Genomic DNA, 27,272 nt, shown 5'->3' with positions numbered 1-27,272 from the left:
GCAAGCCCTTCCATATCTAAAGCAAGAATTGTTTTCCTTGCTGGCAAGATCCATGAGGGCTATTTTCAGAAACCTTTGTAACAAGGAACTGGCAAAAACAGCTTAGAAGTATATTAAGAGAAGGTGGAAGTATAGGAAAGTGATCCCTTCTCTGTGTAAACCATGTTTCAGGTAAATGTGTGATGAAACATATTTTATGTAGTAGCGATGCCATGTTCATCTTTTTTTTTTTTCCCAGATGTTGAACGTAGACGCATATATGATATTGTGAATGTGCTAGAGAGCCTACACATGGTGAGCCGCCTTGCCAAAAACAGATATGCTTGGCATGGGCGACATAATCTCTCCAAAACCCTGCAGACTTTGAAAAAAGTTGGAGAAGAGAACAAATATACACAACAAATTCAGATGATCAAGAAAAGAGAGTATGAGAATGAATTTGATCTCGATGGTGAAAGAAATGAAGAAATGCCAAGATCTTTTGGCTCAAATGAACATTCAGAAATGTCTTTTGTCGAGCTCCCAGGAATGGAATTTCGTGCTGGTAATAATTCTCGATAATGCCAAGAATAATATGTGCTTGTAATGATAAATATCTATGAACTTGGAAAAAACCATTTACTGGACTTCTTTTTTTTCTGAAATGCTACTGCCTGAAAGGCACCACAACTGTTTGTGGTGAAGAAAAGTGCTCTGCACTCTTTCAGTTCTCTTTTTCATTCATCTCTTACACACTTTGTTTTTACAGTGCAAGAACAAGGGGGCATCAGGTGAAAGTCTCAGACATAGCCAACATAAAATCCAGTTGCAGGATTTGTTACCATTGAATGTTATAGAAACCAAAAGGATAAATTATTCAATTTATTTTTTTAATTTAGGTTTGGTTCATGGAAGAAATGTTAATTAAGGATTGTTAAATACATTGTATAACCTGCAGTTAGTTAAGCATCTTTAAGAGTACAAGTTGTCAGACAACAGGAAATGTATATGGTGGAAATATCACACTCTCTCTTTGTAGTTAGATTTGGGATCCACCTAATTATCTGATTCTTGCCGTGTAGAGACATGATTCTGGAGTCCACGTCGGCCCTGCCTAGTTGCTGTGTTGTTTGTCCTTATAATAATTGTTATTGACAAATTTCTTCAGTTTTTTAAAAATGGTTGTAGCTGGCGTGTCACTTAATGCTTTAATCCTTTCTCCTGTCTGCTACAGCATCAGTAAATAGCAGGAAAGACAAGTCTTTACGAGTGATGAGTCAGAAATTTGTGATGCTGTTTCTTGTATCGACTCCTCAAATAGTAAGCCTTGAAGTTGCTGCTAAAATCTTGATTGGAGAAGACCAGTTAGAAGACTTAGATAAAAGCAAATTTAAAAGTAAGTAAAATGCTGCTGTTGCTGTCTGCTTTTTGATCTTACTCTAAATAGAAATATCAAGTGTAAGCTAAACGGGACTGTTCTAGTAGAAGTTTATATAGTGTAAAATACCATCACCTGTCTTCCTGTCATAAATTTATTTGAGCCTCCAAAAACTCACTAAACACCTTGCATGCTTTTTAATAGGGACCCACTTGTGCATAGTCATTGATACGTAATGACCACGTAAAAGAAAAAGTCGTCCGTTAAATCGTCTCTCCTGAAGTAACGTCACAAGGCTGCTTATTGGTAGCAATTTGCCTTTCCTCGAGCAGTCTGTCAAAGCTCTCAACATCATTTCATCAAAGATACCCCAGAATCATGCAAATCTGTGTTCTGGTCATATAACTTACGTGTTGGAAATCTAAAGAAATTCTGTAAAAGTCCTGTTAATAACTTACACGTGAGAGGAAGTGAAACTGAATGCTATAACTGCCAATTATTTCTTCATTCTTTTACCCTGCTCTCAGTTCCCTGCACACTTCTTCCTCTTCCTCCCCATTCAAACGAAAAGGTACTTCTAGGTCTAGGCCTATATATCTATAATAATCAAAAATGTGCCTGCTCTTGAGGCATCAAGAATTAAGCGTGAGTTTCATTGAAAATTACACCCTTCCTTGATTCTCAGACTCCTTTGCTTTTTCGTTTGTGGCATTGTATCTATGCAACAAGAAAACTGATCCTCACTGGTTTCAGTTCATAATTTCCTTTCCACTGCATCGTGGCAACACAGAGAGGGTGGGTCGGTAGGGGCTTTTTGTCTGTTTTCATTCTTTCTTGTTCCTCCATAACCTCTGTCTCGCAGTAGAAGCATTTTCAGGGCATTCCAGCCATGGGTCTGTATTTCAGCTATCGTGTGTTTTACTGTCTTCTCGGTTAAGTCCCTGGTTCCATGACTTGCTAGACTTTACATTTTCAGTAGCGGAAGCCACTTTGACCTAAGCACATTCACTTTGCAGCCCAGAAGTCACTTGTCATTTGACTGCTGCCTAAAGCTTTTCCCCCATAGCTCAACCTGAAGACAGTTAAGAACGTGCAGGATGATTATCCTCTTGGATTTAGTGCGTCTCTTCCCCCTCATTCCCATATTCACCGTTGCCTGTGCGTACCTGCCTTTTAAGCTACTTATTTCCACTACCGAATTGGTATAGGTTTGGCCATTGCACAGAACCTAACTTGTTTTGAAAATGTTTTTTCCTGTATTTAACATTTAACATAATGCACTCAGCAGTATTTTCTTTTCTGGATCTGTATCTATGTCATTCTATTTTACAGATAAACTTTGTACTATGAAATAACATATCACAATATAAATACCTGTTCTACAAAACTGTTCTTATAAAAAAAAATTATAAAGGTTTTTCCTTTTAGCCACTAAAAGGGCATTATAACATTTTTAATCTGATATATCTTAACTTGTTAATCGGAATTGCTATACTTTACCTTTGTTTATTCTATTGCAGCCAAAATTAGGAGACTTTATGACATAGCAAATGTTCTTAGTAGCCTTGAGCTTATCAAGAAAGTTCACGTCACAGAAGAGAGAGGCAGAAAACCAGCGTTCAAATGGACAGGACCTGAGGTCTTGCCAATTATTCAGGGTGGGTGTATGTTTCGTTTCTTTTTGTTCTGTTGATGATTTTGACTGTTTGGTTTCTCTGCTAGGAATGTTTTGACCAAAAGACAGTAAACTAAGCAGAAAGTTACTAGTCACATCACTGTCCTTGGTCCTTTTAGCATAGCGCACCAGGATGGACTTCCACATAGTAGATGTACTCATACTGAGACTCTTGCATTTCCATTTTTGCTGCTGCTAGTACTTCAATAATTGTAAGCCAGGCTCAAATAACTGCTTTTAATTACTGAATCTGCATATATGTATTTACTCTTTGGAGTTTTTTTCTGCTTTTTAGATACAAAACTTGAAACAACTTCTACGACCTGTCCCCCACCTATTTCAGAATCCATCACTTCCAAAGAGCAGTGTTCAAAAAACCTTTTTCCTTCAAGAGGAAAGCAAAACTTCACTCGGCATCCGTCTCTAATAAAGTTAGTTAAAAGTATAGAAAACGACAGAAGAAAGATCCAGTCTGCTCCGACCAGTCCAGTTAAAATAAGTGCAAGTATGTACCTTTTTCTAAGCTTGTTTTTAACTTGGGTGTAGTCTTATATTAAATATTCAGGCTGGCCATCTTCTCATAGGAGATGCGGATGTGTGGGTACGCCTGCTTACAACAAACACAGGACATCTTCAGACCGGTCAAAAATAGGCAAGATGGGGAAAATACACGTTGCCCGTAAATCTGAGGCTTTACAAGATCTGATAGTGAAAACAAAGCTGAATTGATCTGTGTTCAGTGCTCAAGCTCTGCAATTAGTACACAGAAGCTCTTTCCAGTTTGGTGGACCAAACCCAGTCACAGCTTGCACAGTTACAACAAAGTAAATATATTTTTTGAGATCTGGACCAAATTCAGCACACTGTAAGGAACTCTACCCTCCTCTTTCACACCAAATCCACATGGAGTGGCATATTACTATTTTTGGTTTAAAAGAATATTAAATCCTTTTTACATATCACTATCTTGACTTTGTGCAATGCCTTACTACAAACTTCTGTTAGTGTAGTACAGCTGATTCTCTGGATATTGTATCTTTCTCTGTGAACTGCTCGAACCCTGGTTTGTTGTGGAAACTGTGCTTTGGATCTTGCTATCTAAGCAGTTCTGTGTTCCATGAAATTGCCAGAAAATTACCTATCAATGCTCGTGTTCTTGTTGCATATCTTCTTCGGAGGGGAAAAAAATAGAGCTGAGGCTTTAAAATATTTGACGCAAGCTGCCATCCAATTGATCAAATCAAGTCTGGGCTGCAGTTTGCGGATAACATGGAGTTTAGAGTCTTCTCGTTAAATGTGTACGTCACATTAAGTAACGCAGTCTCCTCAAGACAAAATTTAACTTCTATGTTTGATGTACTAAGGGTTTGGTTTTGTTTTCCCCCTCCAACCAGGTACTGATCAAAAGGTATCAGCTTTCCCAAGTAAAATGGCTCAGATTCCAGCAATTGCTAAACATCAGCTGGAAGGACAATCAAAGTAAGTTTGCACAAGTGTTAAGGTGAGCAGCTTTGTTTTGTCACTGGCCGTTAAGTTAAAGCTATGCTCAGTTTGACTTGGGCAACAGTCTGCAGAAAACAGTAATCCCTGATTCTGCAGGCTATTTTTTTCCACTTATTTTCTGTTTAGTGGATTGAGAAGTACAAGTTCATGTAAGACTTTGTATTGCAGAAAATAATTTGTCAGGACATTCATTTCTGCACAACAGTATTAAAATATGTTTGGGCTTTTTGTTTGTTTTGGTTATTTTTAAGGAAAGCAAAAGAGATGAAAACAAAATTGTCGAGATCAGCTTTGGAATGCAATCTGTCCTTGCCTGAGGTGGTCCCCAAGCCCGACGCTCCTTGCACCGCAGCACCCTCTCAGCAGCCAGCTCTCACGCAGCCGCTGGCTGGCTGTCCTCCAAGCCACAGTGCAGTCTCACCAGTAATACTACCTCATACGCATTCTGGCGTTTCATACGCAATATATCTGCATCCTTCCCAAGCCCACACTGTGACAACGTACAGCCCGAGTTTCATGTTGCAGCCTCTACCGTGTGCTAATGTAACTGGAATTAAGAGCATTAATTCAAAAGCATTAAATAAAATAACCACTGAGGAAGGGGACAATCAGATAGCTACAGATGACCCAACGAAGCCCTTGACGGCTAAAGAAAGACCGACTATAAAATCAGAAACTTCATCACAGCGGTGCCTTAAAAGACCACAAGCATTACAAGAGAATAATTTAATTAAAAGGTATAGAAACGATGAGGAAAGCCTTGATACTTCTTTGGTAAGTTACATTGTTTTTAAAAATACCATTTTATAGCTTAATGATGTTGCCACCTACTCATTTTCAAAGTGATTTAGGAGCCTACCAGTGTGTGTAGGTGTTTTAAATAACATTGCACTTGAAGGGACGACATTCATTTGTTGTGCTTGCTGATATTTGGGGGGGGCTGGTTTTTGTTTGTTTACACACACAGACAGACAGACAGACAGATATCTCAAATATCACACAAACTTGCTCGTATTTGCAAAGCATCAGGCACACTATCTAGTATGCAATATAACACCTATCTTTGAAATGCCAACCTAGGATCAGGCTGTATATTTCTCCTTGTTCCTATCTCTTCCCCCTCCAAATATTTATTTACAAGAAGACCTGTCACAGTGTACAGATGTTAGTCAAAATAAAACAATTCCCAAAACATTACCTCAAGACTTACCTATTTATACAACGATTCTGGAGTAGTTCAGGTTGCTCGGCTGCTGGCATTTATTCTTGGCTTTAGAGTTGTTAGGAGGGAAAGCGGACACATAAAAGTCACTGGACAGGGAATGCCCCAGAATCCTGATACCTTCTAGATATTTCTGTCCAACATTGTGTCCTGTTAATGTTGGATTGTTGTAGGCATCATAATACAGCACGTGAAGAGAATGAGAGGTTCAGATACACTTGATGCATATGGAGAAACTGGGTCTGGATTGCTTTCTACTCCTCAGTTGCTGAATGTTTTAGTGTCTCTGTAAATTATCAGGCTGCTTTAAATTCTGCTTGCCAAAACAGTCGTGAAATGTTATCAGCATGTTGTGGCAATGTGTGGTGTCAAACATCCACTAGCTGTGAAGGAGCAAGAGAGGATGACATGGAACTAGTTGTCTTACATGGAACCAGTTGTCTTACTGACTACAAATTTTTATAGCACGAACTTGGGAAGCAGGAGAAAGCTTGCTTTTCTAATTTTTTAAATGTATAAATATCATTGTAGACCTCTAATTGAGAATGTTCAATCTTACAATGTCTGCCTTTGGTTTTGCATGTACTTTTTTTAAAGGGAGAATCCATTAAAAATGAAAGACCACCTTCCAGTAGCTCACAAATGAATCACGACATGGACAATTTCCAGGAAGAGAGACAGAGGAAAACTGAAACATTAGAGCAAAACATGCCAAGTTGCTATGATCAGTGTAAAAGAGAAGATACTCCAGAAAATGAGGACAAAATCAAACCTAAACAAGAGATCCCGGTAGCATTTGCCATTCCTGCTCACGAGGTAAGCTTTGCCAGCCACCACTGCACATCTTGGGAAAACACCACTTGGAGCCTTTGCTAAAGAAACAAAACTACAATGAACTACACATACATAGATTGTCTTTGGTTGAATTATTTTTAGTGTGCTTTTCAAACCTTATTTTGTAGGAATGTAGAACTTCTATTTCTGCATTAAGTACACAAATAAGAGGACATGAAGTGTCTTTCAGGCTTCAGTTGGGATGAAGAGCACAACTAAGACAAAGTAGATGAAGGCAATGTTGAAATCCCTCACATCCCCAGTCCGTCCTTTGTGTATATTTAGTCTCAAATACTTCAATTTACAACAGAATCACAGGAAACTCTCTTCATCGGTAGAATTTGGTATTCTGCAGTTAAGACTTATTACTGTAGAGAACCCGCATAAAGAACAGTTCTGTTGACAAAACCAGAAATTGTAAATGCAAACGGATTGTCTTCCAGTATTTGTCTTATGAAAAACACAATCCAGGAATGAGGTGACATGACGATTGCTGGTCCAGATGTTTCTTCTGGAGGAGGGGAAAAAAAAAAAAAGTATTCAGTATCAGGATTTCTCTTTAGTCTGATTGCACTGCATGAATCCCAGATGGATTTCCAGATCCTCACTGAGGATATCAGCTGGAAACGGAGCCAACAGACTTCTGCACAGTAGGGCCATCTTAAAGAGCACGTCCTTGAGACAGTTCTGTCTGATTTCCGACAGAAGGTAGTACAGGCGTGGAATATAGGGTCCTGGGGTTGTGGAGGATAAAGAATAAGGCAAGGGGGGTGCAACTTTGTAGAAAAACTTCTTTTTTGTTTTATTACATGTTTGGGGTAAAGGTGTATTGTCTTGTTCTTTTTCAGACTCTTCTTCCATCTGGCTATCTTATTCCTCTTACTCAGTGCACCCATGGCAACAAGGCAGGCTTTTCTGATAAAGAGCAAGCTGGGATATGTTCATTACAGCACACTACCTACAGCTCACCCATTGCTGGTGAGTATTAAATAAAATAGGCGTACAGTTGTCTGGCTTAAAGGATTGTGGGCCAGATTCATCCTACTGAGGTAATGAAATTACCTCAGTAACGAGTCTCAATTTTTAATCCCCTTCAACACTTGATTTTTCTGTTTCAGGTGTCATTCCGGTGACAGCATCTGAACTGAAAGCAGTTAACATTCCTGCTTTTCATATAACACCCTTGAACATAATGCTGTCACCAACTTCTATAGCTGCTGCACCTGTACTGAGCAACTCCTGTCTCAACTCAAGCAGTACCAGTTCTGCCCAAAATCCAAATTCCTCAGTTCTGAACTTTACCCTGCAACACATAGGACTAATCCCTGCTGGCGTGCAAGTTCCCGCAAATCCTGTTCTTCAGCACGTGCCAGTCTCTTCACAACCAGAAAACGTTAGCCACAGCTCAGAAAACATGAACTCACGAGAAGAGAAGGTGAGTAAAAATAGAGTGCAAGTAATTGACTGTGGTGGGTTGAGTGGGAAGTATAGTGCAGTAATTCCTTTAGAGCATGTAAAAATTTTAAATTAACTTTTTTTTTTTTGATCTTTATAAATCAGCACTGCCCAAAAAGAGCTGGCAGTGAAGGCCAGCATAAGCACGATGTAATTAAGAGGTTAGAAAGGAAGAACAAGTAACTTATTTGTTGTGGAAGTGGAGCCAGTTGGAAGATGACAAGATGTGAAGAGACAACTGGTTTCGAGGGAGGATTTTGCATAGATCTGAGATGACACTTGCTAACAAATTGTCCGTTTGTTACTTGATCTTTCCTTCTTGTGACTCTCCTAATCTACTCTCAAGTTCTTGCATCTAATGTTAGCTTTTTTTTAGTAGGATAGGATTGTGGAGGATTTTAAAAGAATATTTTTTCCACGGGGAGTTTCTCTGTATATTTTGTGTAATGCTGTATTGCCTAAGATCTGTTTGTATTAATATATATTTATAGATATATCAAGGAATACAGGTATATTCATCTCAGTAAAAAGTTGTTAAGTTTTTAAATTTCAGGGGAAAACATGAATTTGCTAACATCCTGCAGAAACCTAAAACTAGAATTCACTCTTTTGTTTTGGTTTTCTTCCCCTTAAATCAAAGTAACTTTCTCTCTTCTCTTTAGCTTTCTGTTCCAAAGGAACCCCAAGAGCCCCAGAGAGTTACAGAAAACTTCTTCCGCACACCAGGAGGGCCGAACACGGTATCGCCATTATCTGCAAACTCAGATGGTACCGACAGAATCTCTCCAGGAACTCTGTATATTCCTCAACGAAAACTTGAAGTGTCAGAAGACTAATTTTGGGATATCGACTTGCTGGATGTGTTAGCAGACGTAATTACTGGTAACACACTGCACACGGCTTGGATTGTACGATGGACAATGGGTGTTTTGGGCATGTATTGGCAAGACCTTAATACTGGAATAGCCTTAATTAATGCTTTAGAATTAAAACTGGCTCTTAATGAGAAAGTTAATGTCTAATAATTTTTCCAAAAGGCTTACCTGAAGTATTATAGCAACAAATTTATGTATCTCCTGGGTTTTTTTTTTGTGTTGCTTTTCTGCTATGCAAAGTAAGCTGAAATTGTCTTTGTACAGAAAGGTACAGTCTATCCGTCAGTACATATTTTGCACAAAGAAAAGTACTGTGAGTGTGTATATATTTTATGTCTTAACAAAAAGGCCATAGTTAAAATGTCTTGCTCCTATGTTCAATAATGCTCTTTTGTAAAGTTAGTAAAAAAAAAAAAAACCCAAGAAAAAATGAATTCTTAATCAAGTTTTATAAGTTAAGAATTATTTATACTGTATTTTTAAATCAACTTGTTCAGATTAAACTTACATCAAACTCAAATTTTGACTTTTTTTGTTTGATCAAATTACATTACCTGAGTTAAGGAATACATTCTATATTCACTGGCATCTCTCCATTCTTTTTTTTGTCAGACAGGGGAAAATGGTATTTCACCAGGCAGGGATTTAAGTAACTCAGTCTGACTTCTGAACTCTGTCCCTAGAGGTGACATCTCCTAGTAGCAACCATTAGAGGAAAATACAGTTATGAAGTTTGGAATTCAGAGTGTCTTTATCACCTGGAGCATTCTGGAAAGTGCAGTCCCGATGTCACAGAACTGACAAGTTACAGGGTTTGGGCCTCAGACCAAACAATCTTAGTTAAGATTTGAAGATGAACGCTCCTTACCTCGCCTCTCTTCTCCTGTAGAGTTTGGGCCAGGTGCACGCTACGCCGTACACTCTCCATAGGTTCTCTTGACACCGGAGAGGCTTGAAGCCTATGAGAAAGCATGCATAACATTTGCCCTGAGGCTTTATAACCGTCTAAAACAGTTTGTGGCAGAAAGGACTCATGCAGCGACTGAAGCATGAGCTACTCACTTGCAGACACTGTGCGGTCTGGCTCCTAGAAGGAGGGAGCCCCGTGTCTCTTGGGTGTACCCACACCGTACGGGGGCTGTGCTGATGGTTTCTGCTCCCAGCTAAGACCAACGTCAGCTTCCAGCAGGGGTTTCTCCCCTCTTGCAATTTCATATCAAACAGGTTAAGTTACACCAACTCAATTTAAATACGTGCAGCAGAGTCTCCTCTATGCTGAAGGAAGGAAGATGAAGCCTCCTCACACAGCGCGCGCTCAGATGACAAGGAAAGACTAACACATTAAAGGAAAATACAGCGTATCTGCCTTCCCAGGGGAGACGTGCCTGGCCATCCAAATTAGAGCAGGAGAAACGCTAGCAAAGCCCAAGATTCAGGCTTGGACTGGGTAAAAAACCAGGTAAAACAGCTAACAGTAAAACTTAACTGGCTTGCTCTTTAATAATGCAAAATTGTAATACAAAATACACCTGACAGAATAGGATCACTATTGAAAAACTCCTAAACGAGGAGCAGAGAAGAATAAAAGCCACAAAATAGAGGAATTCTCACTGCAGCAGTGAGATTTTCTTTTTTTCTTCTCCAAAGTAATAATTGATTGATTTTCCTTACACATGCTATCAATTTAATTCTAGAAGTATAAAGGCAAAGACTTACAGAAACTTGCATTACTCAAAGGAAACAAACTACAAACCTTTCATTTTTGGACACCGCAGTTGACAGAATAAGAAACAGCAGTAATTAGGCTTGGAGAAATGGTCTTCTCACAAACCGTGCTCTATTCCGAAAAGCCGAACATACATTCTGACTTGCTGCCTAGTGTCCCCTGGCTCCTGTCAGGACACAGTTGCTTGCTTTTTCACACAGGCTTTATAATACCTGCCACTTTACTTTGTTCTTCATCATTTTGCAGGCGGAAAAAGCTACCACTTCTCTGCTCAAAGCTCCCCACTCCCCGAAGACTTGCATTTCGCTCTGACTAGCTGAACCCACTGCTCTTTCCCTCGCCTCACCTACCCTCAAACGTGACCCGAGTACCCGATGTGCTCTGCTGCCAAGCTCTAGGAAAGTCCCTCTGATCCTTGGGCTCCTATCTTTTGATACGCCGCGTTCCAGTTCTCCGAGCAGTGATTTTTAATCCCTACCTTTGATCTGTAGACAAGACTATATTCCCGCTCCACCAGGAATATAAAAATTCATGCGTTTGTACACTCCAGTTGCGTATTTCAAGTCTGTTCTTCCAATCTCAGGTCCCGATAGACACAGCGGACCAGGGATTATATGAAATGTCGACTAACCCCTGTGAGTCCGACTGCTCCTTTCAGCTGTAAAGAACCTCTCAAGAAGGTACCGGGGTAGCACAGAGGTACAGGAATGAAGCAACACCCATTATCAGGAAACTAAAGGTCCTTCCCTGCCTTTTCCCCATAAATTCTCTGACGAACTCAAAGGGAAAAGACTGACATTTTGGGGCAAAATCTTTCTCCACAGATTTCCCTGCAGTTGGTTATGATGCAAATCCATCCAAGCACGTGATCTACGTGATGTGAGTGAGGATCAACGAAGATTCGGTTCCCTCAAGGTCAAGGGTCCTAACTTACAAATCACCGAGGGTGCAAACACAAGGTGGTTACGAGCTGCTTAGCGCTTTCCTTGTGCTGCAACAGTGAGCTCAGTCCTGCCCCAGCCCCTCGCTGCCATCATCTCACACGAAACGTTCACCCCACGCACGTTGCACTGTCACCTCCGCGTTGACCCCTATCTGACACAGGCAGAAGAGTTTCATTAACTACCCACGGAGAACAACCAAGAAGCGATGGAGTCCAGCTCCCAGACCCCTAAAATCCTGAAGTCTGACATGGATTTGGCAACTGATTTCCTTACGCTCGCACCAAAGTCCCAGAGTTGAGATTCTCAGCTTCAGACCCCTGGGGTTTAACCCCGAGGCGGTAAGAGCTCGGCCCTTTCACGCACAGCAAAGTCTGCGATACTGAACAAAGTTTCTGAATTCAGACATCCCTTTAGAAAATGAGAATTGGCTTCTAAATCTTTAAAGCACTTAAAGTAAAACCCTGTAAAAAAGTGAACTGTACGTGCTTTGTACTTTAGTCTCCGCTTTAATACGTCTGCAGCATCGTCCATTTGCAAGGGGCTCAGTGAGGCATGGCAAACAGAACTGCAGTGATCAGACACACTAAACATTATTAACTGGCTACCTTAACGCCTAAAACCAGTAAAAATTTAAAGATTAGAGTGAAAAGCATAATTCTCTGTACCCAAAAAGAGAAACCAGTTGTATCTATCGAATCACGAACTGCTGACCAAATTCTATTTGGTTTAAAACTGATGAGGTCCAGAGGTTCCTACAAACAGGTTTTGATTTTTTTTTTTAATAATTATTTTGGTAAATTATTTTTGGCAACGTGACCGTTTATGACTAAATCCTCATTTTGGGAACCATTATTTTATGATTCACATTTAAGCAATGGCAGTAGCAACTATAAAACTTGACTCTTTATTTCTGATCTATTCGACTGCAGTTAGGAATGCCCTCTAGGTGTAATCTGAGGGGCTGCATTGTTGTCCACCTACTCACAAGTGGACGTAAGGGAACAAAATGCCAGGCTTTTGTCAGAGGCTATTTTCAGCTCGGTGATAGCAATGGCATCGCTCAAATCCCTCGTTCATTCCCCTCCCCTCCCAGCTTATAGGGCCGAGAGCAGCGGCCGCCGCATTTAAAGAGCGCAGGAGTCCCTCGCCTTCAAACCCTTCGAGGCCGAAGAAAATAAGGAGAAACATCACGCGGCTCCGGTAAGTGCGGTGTATCGGGTTCTGCCGAGAGCGTCTGATAAAAGGGCTTGGGTATATTTCTTTTTTTTCCCCTAACAGGTGTAGAAACTATTTGTTGCTTGACAAAGAAAAATGTGTAGGCGTAGTACAGCAACGCGAGTCCTACATATCCAAGAGCAGTATTTTAGGTTTGGAGTAGCCGACTGATGAGAGAGATTCCTCTGAGCTTCTCAGCCAGTTTAGTAGCTACTAGTGTTACAGGAACGGGGCTGTGGAAATCCTCCCTGATGAGGGGCACGCTTTGGCTACAGGCAGGGCTGGAGAACAGAAGTTGCAGAATCTTTAAAAAAAGTTTGTTACAAAGCTACAGAATGTTGTTTTCCACAAAGAGTTTGTCTTTGTATACTTTTTAAAGCATACAAATTTATTTGCTTAAAAAAATGCACAACACACAACAACAACAACAACCCAACCAAGAATCCTCAAAATATTTCCTGGTAGTGACCAATTGGGTTTACATCAAATGAGAGGAAAACCTTTATGCAGACTCGGCAGAAAATGGCTAGAGAAGAACGCAGGATGAAAGAATTCACACATCCATCACTCAAGCATTAAAAGACAGCATGGTTGGTCAAGTCTTCAGAAAAGCCCTGATAGGTTTTTTTTTAAAAAAAAAAAAAAAAAAAAGTTATTTACTTTGAAAACTTTTCTACCTAAAGGTAAAATTATTCCAAAGATTAAAGCCTTGTACGTAGATAAAATAATTCTGTGTCTGATGTCAATCATCACGGCACCGTTTCACACTCCGTAACAGTTTTGCTTGGCACTTAAAAAGACGTAGTGCGCGGAGAAGGATTTAGAGAAGGATCTTGTGGGAGGAAAAGTGAAAGTTGAGAGCCCAGGATTTAGGTCTGGAAAAAGAAACAGGTCATTTGGACAGCAGGATGCAGTTTGAATCAAACTGAACTCTCTGTGTGTATGGGGCGCGTGGGTTGTTTTTTTAAATCAGAACTAGGCACCTCGGTCCAGTGTCGGGATATCTTGTTTTTTGGAGATGCAATCTTATATTTCTGCAAAAGTGTGGATCAAGGAAGTTTTAGAAGAAATTTGGCATTACTGTGCTAGAAAGTAATAGATAATTGGGAAGGACACAGGGATGAAAGCAGACGACTGGGACACAGAACGTTTGTACATCACGTGCTTCATATCAAGTATAAATTCTTTTGTTTCAAAAGGGTTTGTGTAACTTAGAGGCACCAGTGTGAGTAAAAAAAAAAAAAATTTCCTTTCCCTTCCCTTGATCTCTCTGTGTTGGTTTACTGCAGAAATGAAGGAAAAATGCTAATCATCACGAGATGATGGCGGAGGCTCAATGTATGACACTAACGAATAAGCTTAAAATTTACCAGCATCCATAGTCCATTGAATACACTGAAATATAAGAAATGTGATTACAAATACATAAAAGTATTGCGTCTTCCATTAAATGAGAAAAAAAATACAAAAACTTCAAACACAAACACTTTCTCTGTTGTGAATCTGTTCTGCCGAGAGAGAATGCTTTCTGCAAGGGATTGGATTCCGACAAAAACACCTTCAGGCTTTTGGAGACGCGGTGGCAGGAATTGTGCTTTACACCGCAGGCACATCACGATAAAACATAACAGAGTGAGCGTTAGCTGCCGAGAAAAATCTGCAGCAGCATTTTATTGCTCCTTTTACAAGGGAAGCTGCGTATCGCTGTCCCCAGGGCGCTGGCGAGGCGAGTAGCGCTGAGGACAGTGGAATGAGTCACTGGTGGTCACAGGACAGGTCAGCAGCGGGCTGTGATTAGATACCGGAACGGGGGCCTGGCTGCGCTGCCATTTCCCACAGGCTTCGGCTGGGAACAGAACTTCAAATGCAGCCTTGATAGTCGCTTTTCAGTGCGGACACGGATTTCATGTGATGTTATTACTGTTTATTTATTAGGTAAGGAGTCAGTATTCTTATACTTTTAACTGAGTCTAGACCAAACAGCTAACTGGGGCTAAAACGAAGAGAGATGCAAGACACGTCCTATTCCGTCCATCGGTCCTGGTTCAGCATTTCTACCCGTGGTCCGACATTTCCCCTTCTGATTATCCCCTTCCAGCCACCCTGCAGCACACGTGGCACCCTGAGATAATCCTCCCAGCCACACACCGCCTGACTTCTGCAGCCCGCTCAGATATGACTTCAGCTCTAGACTATCTAATGTGTAAGCGGTTAGAAGGGAAAACCTCACGTTTAGCAAGGAAACACCAGAATCACCTTGAACATCTTTTTCACCTGCGCTGCACTGCCTAGCACTACCGCTGCCTTTTACTCCTCTACACAACTTCATCGGGCCAGTGCTGCATCCACTTCTCGTTTAGATCAATGGATCTAAATATATTTTCGGATGATATTCTTATCAATAGCACTCTGGTTAGAGTGAGAGACACTCTGCGACAGTTACGTGACATCCAGATTTGTGCAGTATGACTAACAGCCCAACAGAAGACGGCTCACATTTTGTCATGCCTGCGCAGAGCACAGAAACACTTCAAAGGCTTCCTTGCTCGGAGGCTAGCCTGTAGAGTAGTGTTACAAGCGCTAAATAATGAGAAGCATGTACCCTTGGCTGCACATCTAATGTGCATAAATTCTACTCCATAGAGTAGCTTCATTTTGAGACGGAAGGATACGAGCTGTTGAATGTTATTAGAGCAAGACCAAGAACACTCCTCCAGCTTAACAGTACCGCCAGTGCCTGCCAACATGCCGCAATATTAATACCCAAAAGTTTCTCTGCCATGTGTTTCATACATTTAGATCAGGCCCACTCTACTTCCCACTAGACCACCAAAATACAACAAGTACCAGCATGCGGTGAGCAGTCGCTGCAAGTTAACCAGATTTAGACAACAAAGTCCAGGGAACTTCAAGGGGATTTAGATACTGATACCCAAATTAAATGAAATAATTAAGGGATACAATTTTTTCCTATGACAAATAGGAGACTCAGTTCTATTTGCATGTTGTAAGGTTGGAGATTTAACCCACTGTTGTAATTTAGACGAGTAGAAACCTATGAACGCCGTATACCCTGTGGGCTTCACTTGCTCGTGGTAATACAGCTGCAGAGGCAGCACCCGCGGGGACGGCCGCCGCAGTTCCGCGTTCGGCGAGAGGAACAAAGCAAGGACACGAGGAGCACGGACTCACCCTGGCACCTCACCCAGCGCAGACATCGCGGCGTACGCTGCCATTCTTACGCCAGTATCCTTAGGGGAAACGTTTTTACTGTGACTTCTTTCTCCTACAGCTTCCCATCAGGTGATGCCAAAAAAACCATGGAAAATGTGTCTGCGTGCCCAGTCACGTTACTATAATTACCCTCAGGAGCAATGGTTCTTTTAAGAGCTCTACCCACGGCCCGTAGTGGCACAAGGCTCGCTATCACGCATTATCAGACTTTTTCAGAGATTTTTTCCTTCAGCTAATTACATAATTAGAGCTACTTTCCAAGAAGCATCCCGTTGCCACAGACAGAGGTGCTTGGTGTGGCTCTGAGGGGAACTAAACCAGGGAAGGGATCTGACTGGAAACTTGATTTGAAAAGGACCATCGTGAACACAGAAATCTCATTTTAATTTTCAAGAAAGTGTCACCAAACTGATTTTTATCTCCCATTTATCTCTTCCTTCTCTTAAAATGTTTGAAGCGTGACTTGAACTATTTTTATGAGAGGAAAAAATGGCACCGGTACAAAAGTACTTCAAAAATAGGAGAAAATACAGAATGGCAGAAAGAGACAATAAGATTTTACCTACATGAATGCTTTCTCTCTGTTCCTTTATCCCCCATTTAAAAGAAATGGAAAAAAGATTTTAGCATTGCTATTCAGTAAAGCCTTCACCGAGCAAGAAGGGACCAAATTCGTATTCTGTTCCTTGTGTGCAATTATTTTTGTTTCTTACTTCAGCTACATCAGATTTTTACTTCTTACTCGTTATATTACAGATAAATGGAGTCAGAGGCAAGCTGAGTTTTCTCTTCCTTCTTGCATCATTACTGTTTTCTGTCAGAGCAGTTCGGCTCGTGAACAGCCTCCCAGGAGAACCGATTAATGATGCTGTTGCTGTATGACAGCAGAGGACGAGGCTGGTTGAGCTGGAGAGGTTGTTAGGCTGAGCTTAAATCAGCCTCAGAGAGAGGAGAGATCGGATCTCGCGTGAGGGTGACAGGTATGCCATCTGCCGCAGCTAACAGCCACAACAGCGACTGGGTAATTATTCAGGGTTCAAGATAATAACTAATAACTGCGGTACTAAAGCGAGGATATTTGGATATGCATTGTTATCAAACAGTGATTGTTAAGACCTGCCCACCTGGCGATGTCTTCAGTGCTATTGCTTCAGCGCACACGTGCACCCCTGCGCTACCTTCCTTTTGCTGGGCAGACCTGTCTCGTGTAGCGTCGCGTGATTTTTAGTGTTAGCTGCCCGAAAGAATTCCCTTCAGCTTCAGCTTGCAGAGCCGGCGTGTAGAAATTGTTCATTTCATTCTGAAATTCAGAAGATACAGTAGAGAAGTCACAGACATGACGACAAACACGGACATTAGTGTCCCATGTACACAGTAAAATGTTAGTCTAAAATGCGAGCTATTCAAAAGACCAGCTATGTTACATCGCTGCTGTGATAAATTCCCCTCCCTCTCGCACTTCAGAAGAAAATTCTCAGGTAGCAGGCCTGATTGAGTGTTCAAAATCCTTTTCTTAGTTAAGAATATCTCACGGTGAATTTAATCAAATACAAATAGCACAAGCAGGCTCTGAAAGACCTATAATAAGAAGGTGACTGGTTTTCCAAGAAGGACAAGGAAGCCCTGCGCCAGGAGCTCGGAACAAGCCGATAATACGATGTGCAGATGACAAGATGACGTCCCAGTCTTTCCAGAAACGATGACTCAAACAAGAAAACAGAAGGGCAAACCGTAGGCTGGGGTTGTTTCAGATGTGCAGTCATCGGGAAGGACATTTTCTGAGCCTGCCGTCAGGCGACCTACGCCGGGCTCCTGGCTCCGACGCTGCCCTCCTGCGTGACCTTGGGCAAGTCACTTCGACAGTGACTCAAACAGTAAGGACTGGAACAGTAAGCACTACTCTCTTTTTGTTGTTTTTTTTTTTTCTTTTTTTCCCCCCTCAGATGTTTAGATTTTACAAACAATTGACAAAGAAAACCACGCCTTAAGCACGTTTTGAACCTATCTGTTACTACTTTACAATGGCTGTGCGGCACAGTGATCTTGCGGCGGGTTTATGAGGAATTCAGAAAAGCAGCAACTTGTTCCTATTAAAGCATCCTCTGAAATAACGTCGTACGTTTGTTAAACTTCAAGGTGGAATTATTGAGGTGTGAATTGCATGAAGCGATATCATACTGACACAGAAAATTGCCTTTACACATGTTACCGAGGAAGTTCACGTGGCAGTGGATGAACTGGCGCTTGCTTTGGAGAGGTATAAATAGCACTACCTGCTGTGTCCCAACAGAGAGTTTAGGCAGAATACTGTTCTGTAGAAAATGGAATGCCAAATACTGACCACACTTTTGCTTTTAAACTCCAATAAAGCTTCAAAGTGTTTGTCAGCCTCCATTAAAATTTGTCTCGCAAAAGCGGATCGACACACATAAAGCAAAAATTGAGAGGAAAAGGCTATGCTGGGATGCAAAGGAGGGCAGGATTGAAAGAAAATCACTATTTGTTGGAAAATAAATCCCAGAACCACTTCTCCAGAAGAGGTTTGAGTGATCCTTGCACCTTTTTACTGAAACACCTCACCATCACAACATACCGAGCTGAAGAATATCCTTATTTACAAGAGAGGGTCGCAGAGGATTTAGACCGCCCCTGCTCTCCAAAGCACCAGGCCAGCACCCTCACCCATGGACAGGATACGTCCCTGCTACACCGCACAAGTATGTAGTATATGCTGGCTACTGGGTGCCTGAAAACCGCGTTACACCAGCGAGGAGGGTCTCCCAAGGTCTCCCCCTCCTCAGGAGGACCAGCCACGCAGCAGCAGTGCGGACTCTCAGCTACCATCTCCTCTCCCTGCTGCTGGATTATCTGCAAGTACCATGGTGTAATTCACACGAGCAGATACCGGCTCGGGGCCACTCTGCAATTGTAGGTGACTGGAAAGGGTGAAAAAATAATAATTAAAAAAAAAAATTTAAATCAAGCTGTTCTGTTTAAAATAATGCACGCTTGCTGTTGTATTTATTTAAGTAAATTGATTTTTCTAGGTTACCCTTCAGATAGAAGGATGCCGAACTGGGGAGGTGGAGTCAAATGCGGTGCCTGTGAGAAGACCGTGTACCACGCCGAGGAAATCCAGTGCAATGGAAGGAGTTTTCACAAGACGTGCTTCCACTGCAGTAAGCTGGCCTACACTGCTTTAACGTCACAGTATTCCCATAGCTCCGTATAAATCTTCCATTAAAGCTAGACAACTTACTTTTGTATTACTTTGCATGCAATAAAGAAGCTTCATAGCTTGACTAGTTGAATACAGGGACGCCTGTAGCAGGCTTTTAAACACCCTAAGCAACGTACGGCATGGCAGAAGCAACCAGCATCAGATGGAATTTCACGTGGGGAAAGTTTTGTAAAGTTTACGCATCTTACTTCTGGGAAAGCTCAAAGTAGAGAGAGGGCAGTCCCATGTCAGTCATCCTACCTAAAGCACAGCTCAGCAAGGCTGGTTCTGGTCCAGCACCCTCTAGAGACCCAAAGATGAAACCCGTTTCCCATCCTTTTAGTAACGGGAGGAAGGAAAACGATTGTATCTGTTTTCAAAGCAGGAGCTGCTTTTCTGAAATGCCAGTTTGCCGCTCCGTAGCGGCTCTTAATAATCACACCCAGTTTTAGCCCGAGCAATCTGCCTCTGGGGCTCCTGGCTTTGCTTTTTTCAAACATGCGTTGGGTGATTTTTGTTAGGGACACTAGACTGCAGCAGAATCACGGTGTCTAGGTCCATCTCCAAGAAACCCTACTTTCTGTCCCACAATGTAGCTCGTTTGTTTTGAGTTAAAAAGTCTAGAATTAAACAACCAGTGCTCGTAAGACTCAAGGAGTCTTACCATAGGAGATGGTTACTTTTATGGTGAATCCTGAATTCATTGCACACAGGAAAGCTGGAAGACATTACCCTGGTGTCACCAAAATCCCCCGCCAACACCCTACAAGCGCCTCAGTCTCCCCCTCCCGTGTATTTCATACGCCCCATTTCACTTACTCTTTTACTCCGCACACCTCCGTAGCGTCTGGCAGGCAGCTTCCAGGAACTTTGCTTTCTCTGCAGATGAGCTAGCACTTGAAAAATTAGAGAGAAGGTATCAATTCAGCTCTGCTTGCCCTTTGTGGAGAGAGTAAATGATGTGATGAGGACTAAAGATAGCTAGATAGTTTATTTTGCAGACAATCCTTGGGATTTAGTACCTTTGCAGTTTGAATTCCAGTATGAGAGCTTAGAAGCCATTGAACCTGATTTTTCACTCACCTTTCCTGGATGGATGGAGAATTCTTGTTTGGAGGCATGAGACCGATATTACATGCTCAGATGACATGGTACAGCGCTACACAGAATCAGTCCAAAGGACACACTTGAGCTGTCTGTGCCTTTCTCCCAGTGTCCTGCAAGGGACGCCTAAATTACTGAGTAAGAAAGAATTCTCTCAAAAAGTTTTAAGTTAATTGACAACCTTCAGCCAATTCTTACAAAACGGTAAAAATCTCAGTTTTGTGAAAACTAAAGATTTCTTATTGCTTCCATGTGCTGTCCAGAACAATTAATACTGGATATCACAGAAACTATAGGGAGAGGGACATGAATGTGATAATTGTGAGAAAACCTTGAGATGCTTGTGCGTTATCAAATGCTAAAAAATGACACAGCAGAAAACGAGTAGACTCTCCAGTGTCTAATAAAAATAAACAGCTGTCCTAATAGGGCGTAGTTAATAATATTTCTCTCCTACCCAATACTGGAACAAGTTCAAGATTCATTCTTAGCACAACTGATTTTTTTTTTTTTTTTTAATATATATCCATTAGCTCTATTAACCGTTTGGTTTGTTTTGGGGATTTTTTTATGTTTTATTTTGGTTGGTTGGGGTGGGTCGCTTTTTGGCATTTTCTTGCTTTGTTTTTTATTTGCTTCTTGTACTCGTAAGTCTGAACTAAATTAGTAATAGGTTAGATACTAAAAAAAAAAAAGTATTCCTAGCAGAAGTATGTTTAAGGTCAAAAAGTAAAGATGCACGTAAGCCCAGCTGGCATCTGGGAGGTATGTTAATTGGCTTTACTTCTGCCATGATTCTCACACACTAATCAGCAGCTCAGGATGACTCGGTATCATGTTCATGGGCTTTTCAATGAACCAATTATAGGATTTCATTTCTCAACAGAAGACAAACAATCCTCCCTGCCCTAATCTCAGGTACAGAAACAGTTAGCCTATTTAGTTGAGCTTTTATATATTTTTATATTAAATATAATTAAAATATATTTTATATTAGACATACAAAACACACCTGTATTTTTTTTTACTAAAAAGTTCAATTTGGGCAAAATTCTAAACAATTCAAACCAACCTGTTAACACGGTAAGAACAGACAAGCTAAACGATAAATCGCACTTTCTCCACTCCGCAGTTTTTCCCTACAAACATTACGAGAGAGAAACTTCTTTCCACAAACCTTCCCGTGCAGATCCCTGTTGACCTACCTTGTTTCCCCATCAGCTTTTACTGAAGCCGCAGCCGTGACGGACGTTTGGCAGGATCTCACGCCATCAACCTGAACGGCCTTCGTGCCGGCGGGTGAACAGCATCTCTTGGCAGATGACAGGTCTCAAAGTTATTTCAGCAACAGCCCTTCAAGGGCTTTGGCTCCGTCTGTTGTGGCGAATTGATACTCGATCCCTAAGGTGCCAGAAATAGAAACGCTTTATCTGCTGCTAGAGTTTCCATCATCCCTTAACTCCCTTAGCAAACATCATTATCATCTCCAAGCAGAAGAGACCGTAGCACAGCCAGATCAGGTTCACACATTTACAGAAGCCTCTTGTTTTATTTCTATGAACTATGATGGTCTTTGCAAATTATCTTCCCCTCTGCACAGTACAGTGACAGAATTCAAGCTGCAGAGGTTCCAGTATCAGCGTAAATCCCCTGATGTGGATGAATTTTAGACTCACGGCAGGACAGGCAAAATAAACACGGGGGGAAAAGGGACTAATCAAACACGCAGCTAGCTCTGCTACAGCTTTTAGTTGGGTATTTCGCACGGTTCTGTTGCTTACGTGAGCTAAGCAATTTTATTTTCCAAGCTATCAACAGCCCACACGTGACTGGAATGCCCTCCGTGGGGCACGCACTTGTCCAAAGGAAGTTGGAGAGACAGGTTTTCTCTGTTTTCTTCCTCCCCCTGCCTCCCATGAACCACTGTTGACAGACTGTACAATTTCTAAGCGTTGAAACTTTTAAGCATACTACAACCCCCTGATTTTTTTTCCTATAGGCACTCCAACCTCTCTCAATGGGGTGCGGGCTCTCTCACACTGAGTTCCCAAAAACGTGCAGCATACACAGTTGCCGAAAAGACAAGGAGCGTAGTTTCTATTTTTTCCATTCATTATTGTCCAATTTCCAAGCATAAGCAGCAAGGACATCCACTGGACCGGAAACAGAATTCAGCCTCTAAACGCTGACCAGGTTTCAGACGAGCGAAGAACCGAGGCGGCAGTAATCTAGCTTCTGCGGCCGCTCGATGAGCATAACCACGCATGAGTGTGGCCTCAGCAACACTCGTTAGCTCTCCGTGTGGCTTGTGTCTCTCAAAACATGGATACTTGCTTACTGAGATCCCCAAATAAGCAGCTGTTAGCACCCAGTAACTTCTGGTCCTTCCAAGTTAAGGCTCGGTTTAAAGTAGCGCCGTAGAGGATGTAACTCGTATTCCATTACGGCACCGTCTGTCCAGAAGTCTCCCAGACCTTTCCTCGTGAGCTAAGCCAAGCAGCAGTTCTCGGTAACGAAGACGACTAGGAAGAGGTCTCTGGTTTTGGAACAGCGGTAGTCATGCCTTTGCCATCCCGGAGGGAGCCTAACAGAGCTGAGACTACTAGTTATATGGGATCGTTGCTTCGCCTTGCACTACAGCTCAATTAAATGTGACTAGATAAATAAAAAATAAGTTGTGCCTGACTGTCTGAGGCGGTACGTACATTATGGCCTTTTTCAGAAACACGCCACATTAAAATAACGCGGGCTGAGATGAGAGAGCCACCGCAGCCTCGGAGTGACTAACCTGAAAGGTGCAGATGCACAGTAGAATCAATACCCCCCCAACCTCCTTTTTATTTTAATTTTTTTTTAAGGTGTGGGAGTTTAGGATGATGATCTCAAATCCATCTTAAGCTTCACAGATCTAGACAAATTGTCTTGACAAGCTCGTGATTTTCCCGGGGTTAGAGTCTAACTTAACAGTTGCAAAAGAGCATCTGGTGTGCACACGCAACTACTTTAGCAACAGCCCGGTGAAGTGTTACACTGACTACAGGCTAACATTCTCCTCTTCCTGTATTTTTAAAGACGAACAAAAATAAACACTAATTATAATGATTCCGAATCACATAAATTCAAATTTGAAAGCACAAGCGTTTATACGTGCTCCTCTCTCCCTGTTTTCAGTGGCTTGCAGGAAAGCTCTGGACAGCACCACAGTAGCAGCTCACGAATCTGAAATCTACTGCAAAACTTGCTACGGGAGAAAATATGGTCCCAAAGGTATCGGCTTCGGACAAGGGGCAGGATGTCTCAGCACTGATACTGGTGACCATCTGGGCTTGAATCTGCAACAGTGAGTTAAATCCCACTGAGAGCACCTTTATTCCAGTACTACTTGTCACTTAGCGGGGTATTTTAGATATTTTATTCTGTTTCCATAACAACATCTAGCCTCAGTAGCAGAACAGACTTTCCTACGACCTTTCCTTCAGTGGACACAGCATTTTACCAGTTTTTAATGACATTCAGTCTCTTTAAGCCTTCTTTATAAATTATCTCCTCCTTCAACGGGCAATTATTCTGCAGAAGCAGCCTTTATATGCCACCACATACGTAAACATATCCACTACAATCGTGATTTGCCATTAGTAGCACAGTAGTAAAGTCCCATTCACCATAGAAGATGAGAATACATTTTTTTTTCTTTCAGAGGCTAAAATACAGTTAGGTTTTACTGTTACAGAAATAATCATGCTACCACATACTGTTAACTCTCCTCTCCACGGGGGAAGATAACATTTCTAAATCCTCCCTGTGGCTCGAATAACACTTACAAACACACCGAGAATATGTTTGAACAAAGGAATTCTGATGGGATACCATCTTCCAAAAGCCTCAGCTGCACATAATTATCTCTGACAGTACATTTTTATAGTATTTTCCTACAATTCTCAAAGCTGCCCGTTTCCAAATCAACAACGCTTTCTTCTGGTATTACTATAAGGAAACCAATTAACCAATACACTGTGTAGGAAATAAAAGCTTAAATAATGTATTTAACCGTAGCTCCTTGTAAGACACGAAGCCATTAAGGGCAGAGTTCTGTATCAGAAACCACCACGTCCTGTAGATTTAATGACCTGTTGCAGTCCAACAATCCGATAATTCAAAAGTCACTCTGTGAAAGGCTTTACGCTAGCACAAAGACATAAAGCGCCGAGACCAGAAATACAAACCAAAGCTACTTTTCTGATGTGCTTTTGACCCTAGGCCAGCTAAGAACCCCAGTTCCCTCTCCAAACGTTACCGTGACTACTGAAACCACTGCATGCAAAAATCAAAGTTGGGGTTTTTTTCCCCACTGAGTACCAGCAGCCAGTTACAAAGCAGAGAGAGGTCTTTTGCTAGTATTTTCCCTCTTGCCTCTCAATAAAACAAATTTGTTTTACTTTCACTTTTCATTAAGTATCATCTTTTCTGCACGTGGCTACTGTCAGCTCCATGTACTCAGCCCAACACAGCAGTGACGGTATCAGCTTTTCAACCACACAACACTGAATTCAATACTTTCATTTTCTCTTTCTCTCCCCCCCCTTTTGCATGCCCAAGATCAGTAATTTAGTAATTTTTTATCCCTTACCAAAAAGTCATGAAGTTGTATTTCTAGAACGAAGACAGCATTTTAAGCAGTATTTAAAACCTTTGAAACCTTCAAAACCTTCTGTTTTAGGGGGTCACCAAAGCCTGCTCGCCCTTCTACACCAACTAATCCTTCAAAGTTTGCCAAAATGATGGTAGATGTGGATAAATGTCCCCGTTGTGGCAAATCAGTGTACGCTGCAGAGAAGATCATGGGAGGAGGGAAAGTAAGTAGTTACTACAGCACTAGAAACAAACCACTTATTATAGTGGTGATAAACTGTAGCTAATAGGTCCTTGATCTTTCAAATTTTTACTCATAGTCTCGAAGAAAAAAACCATGGGGATAAATTAGCAAACTGCTAGCGAGTCTGATGTACTTTCGGGTGTAAAATCATGTGCTTTTTGCAAGCCGCCTTCAACTTTCTGCATCTTGTTGGTGTCTGAAGAACAACTCCTGGCTCCAGTACCGGCTGGCTTTTCTACCACTGTCATTCCACTGACATCTCTGGGGAGATTTATAATTTAAACATTTATTCGTAGTGGCAATTGCAGATAAATTGAAGAGATTATGCGACTTGAAAAACAAAAGCCTGCCTCACATGACATGTGAGAGCTCTCCTACAGCTCTCTGCTCTAGGAACGCTCTCTACAGTATTATCTCTGCACATCGAAGAAGTGGCCATAATAAGAGCAGTACCTATAGCTCTCTGCTTTTTACTAGACTTCTGTTAATAAGAAAGTCACTAGGTAAGATCTTGATATGGGACAATAAAGTAATTGAAAAAAGACTAATCTAGAATGACTAAAAACCAAAGCCCTAAGACCAACAAAACAATTTAACCTTTTCACACCATTAAAAACCATCAGTTCTTTGCTTCTTGTACCTGCTGGCTGTGCACTTTCTGCAATACACAATGACTTGTCTTCATTTCCTCAGCCTTGGCATAAGACATGCTTCCGCTGTGCTATTTGTGGAAAGAGTTTAGAATCTACGAACGTTACAGACAAAGATGGAGAGCTCTACTGTAAAGGTAAGAATTGTAATGAGCTGAACTGGGTTATTGAATCAATCTCAAAGGACTCTTTTTAGACCTAGTAATGCCAACACAATTTACCTTGTTACATGCTTAACAACTCCATGAAATTTCCTCAGTGGAGTTGTGATAAATAACTATGTGCACACTTAAAATGGAATGATTCAGACTACCATCAATATTTTCTGGACTACGCTCTAGTTCTTCCAACCTCCTTTGAAAATCTCTTACTACTCAGTCGGTGTTACTGATACAGACCAAGTTTTACTGAGTATTTTGACAGGAAAGTAGCTTTAATGAAATGTTATGTAGATCTTAAATACATACAGTTTCTATTTTTTTTTTTTTTTTTTTTGAGAATATCAGATGTGACTTCTGTTTAACTCAAGTATGTGATTCCAGTTTCACTATTAGAACCTGTAACACTTCCGAGAAGGACGCTGTTTCAGATTTACTTCCTTTTATTAAGTTTGGCAGTAGTACTAAAACCAAAAGTCATTTACCTCTATATGAAAACATTCAGAATACCATTTACCTCCCTATTTCTTTTGCAGTTTGCTATGCAAAAAATTTCGGTCCCAAAGGAATTGGGTTTGGTGGCCTCACTCAAGTGGAAAAGAAAGAGTGCGAATGAGAAGAAACGGATGCAACAGACTCAACCTGCTGTTGATGCCAAGTGATAGTTGTCAAGTAAAACATTAAACATCACATACTGCTAAGAACCTAGGGCATTTGTTTAATCCTTGCAGGAACAACTTGTAGTTTGTATCTTAAGAAATTGTTAGAATAGCTTAAAAAGGTACAGTGATAAAACAAGATTCATGTTTGTTTTACAGTAAATAAATAAAAAACAAACTCGTGGAACATTATTGCTTCTTAAACTAGTATTTACTACGCTTTAGACTGGAATTTTAAAGGCTCAGCATGCTGTCCCATTAAGACAGAGATACCTTATGGCGCACAAGGGTCAGAGTGTTCCAATTTAGGCTGTACTTTCCTTCGTTCAGAATGTGATGCCGTCTACATTTCTACCAATCTCCTAAGGGAGTTTTGAACATTTTGACATTTTGTGTTATGGCAAAGTAGATGTAATTCACTTTGAGACAATTAAAAAGTATTTGAAATTCTTTCTCTTAAAGGGAGATATTTCTGCGGAAAAACAACATTTTCATAGAATACAGTGTTGTAAGTTTTGTTATTGTATGTTTTCAAGCTACAATAAAGTACCGATATTGCTTCACTTTA

The 27,272-nt window shown here is 41.2% G+C and overlaps 2 protein-coding genes and 1 long non-coding RNA gene across 4 annotated transcripts in view; 2 read left to right on the top strand and 1 right to left on the bottom strand.

Moving 5' to 3' along the window:
* E2F8 (E2F transcription factor 8) overlaps nucleotides 1-9,385 on the top strand; it is a 12,039-nt gene extending 2,654 nt beyond the window's left edge. For both annotated transcript variants that reach the window (XM_054826157.1, XM_054826158.1), the window contains 10 exons: nucleotides 239-544; nucleotides 1,214-1,375; nucleotides 2,878-3,015; nucleotides 3,328-3,537; nucleotides 4,427-4,511; nucleotides 4,787-5,309; nucleotides 6,355-6,573; nucleotides 7,440-7,569; nucleotides 7,710-8,026; nucleotides 8,709-9,385. In XM_054826157.1, the coding sequence (XP_054682132.1) occupies nucleotides 239-544; nucleotides 1,214-1,375; nucleotides 2,878-3,015; nucleotides 3,328-3,537; nucleotides 4,427-4,511; nucleotides 4,787-5,309; nucleotides 6,355-6,573; nucleotides 7,440-7,569; nucleotides 7,710-8,026; nucleotides 8,709-8,882 (2,264 nt within the window). In that variant the 3' untranslated portion in view covers nucleotides 8,883-9,385. The remainder of the gene's footprint in view (nucleotides 1-238; nucleotides 545-1,213; nucleotides 1,376-2,877; nucleotides 3,016-3,327; nucleotides 3,538-4,426; nucleotides 4,512-4,786; nucleotides 5,310-6,354; nucleotides 6,574-7,439; nucleotides 7,570-7,709; nucleotides 8,027-8,708) is intronic.
* Nucleotides 6,639-22,348, bottom strand: LOC129206626 (uncharacterized). The gene is made up of 5 exons (XR_008577234.1): nucleotides 20,344-22,348; nucleotides 20,080-20,156; nucleotides 17,165-17,340; nucleotides 9,790-9,880; nucleotides 6,639-7,102 (listed from the first exon to the last, which is right to left on the bottom strand). It is a non-coding gene; the product is annotated as an uncharacterized LOC129206626 (long non-coding RNA).
* Nucleotides 12,657-27,272, top strand: CSRP3 (cysteine and glycine rich protein 3). Its single transcript, XM_054826167.1, has 6 exons — nucleotides 12,657-12,791; nucleotides 19,088-19,219; nucleotides 23,536-23,704; nucleotides 25,082-25,217; nucleotides 25,931-26,024; nucleotides 26,582-27,272. Exons 2-6 carry the CDS (start codon nucleotides 19,108-19,110, stop codon nucleotides 26,659-26,661), a joined length of 591 nt encoding a protein of 196 aa, XP_054682142.1. The 5' UTR covers nucleotides 12,657-12,791; nucleotides 19,088-19,107; the 3' UTR covers nucleotides 26,662-27,272.

The sequence above is a fragment of the Grus americana genome, chromosome 5, assembly GCF_028858705.1.
Source record: "Grus americana isolate bGruAme1 chromosome 5, bGruAme1.mat, whole genome shotgun sequence".
NCBI classification, from domain to species: Eukaryota; Metazoa; Chordata; class Aves; order Gruiformes; family Gruidae; genus Grus; species Grus americana.
This window is presented reverse-complemented; position numbering and strand designations above follow the sequence as displayed.

What these genes read in the sequence shown, in the direction of transcription:
- CSRP3 (XM_054826167.1), top strand. Translation starts at nt 19,108, where the DNA reads ATGCCGAACTGGGGAGGTGGAGTCAAATGCGGTGCCTGTGAGAAGACC. An exon ending in CAAGACGTGCTTCCACTGCA is followed by an intron (nt 19,220 to 23,535) that starts GTAAGCTGGCCT and finishes CCCTGTTTTCAG; the next exon opens with TGGCTTGCAGGAAAGCTCTG. An exon ending in AGATCATGGGAGGAGGGAAA is followed by an intron (nt 25,218 to 25,930) that starts GTAAGTAGTTAC and finishes TCATTTCCTCAG; the next exon opens with CCTTGGCATAAGACATGCTT.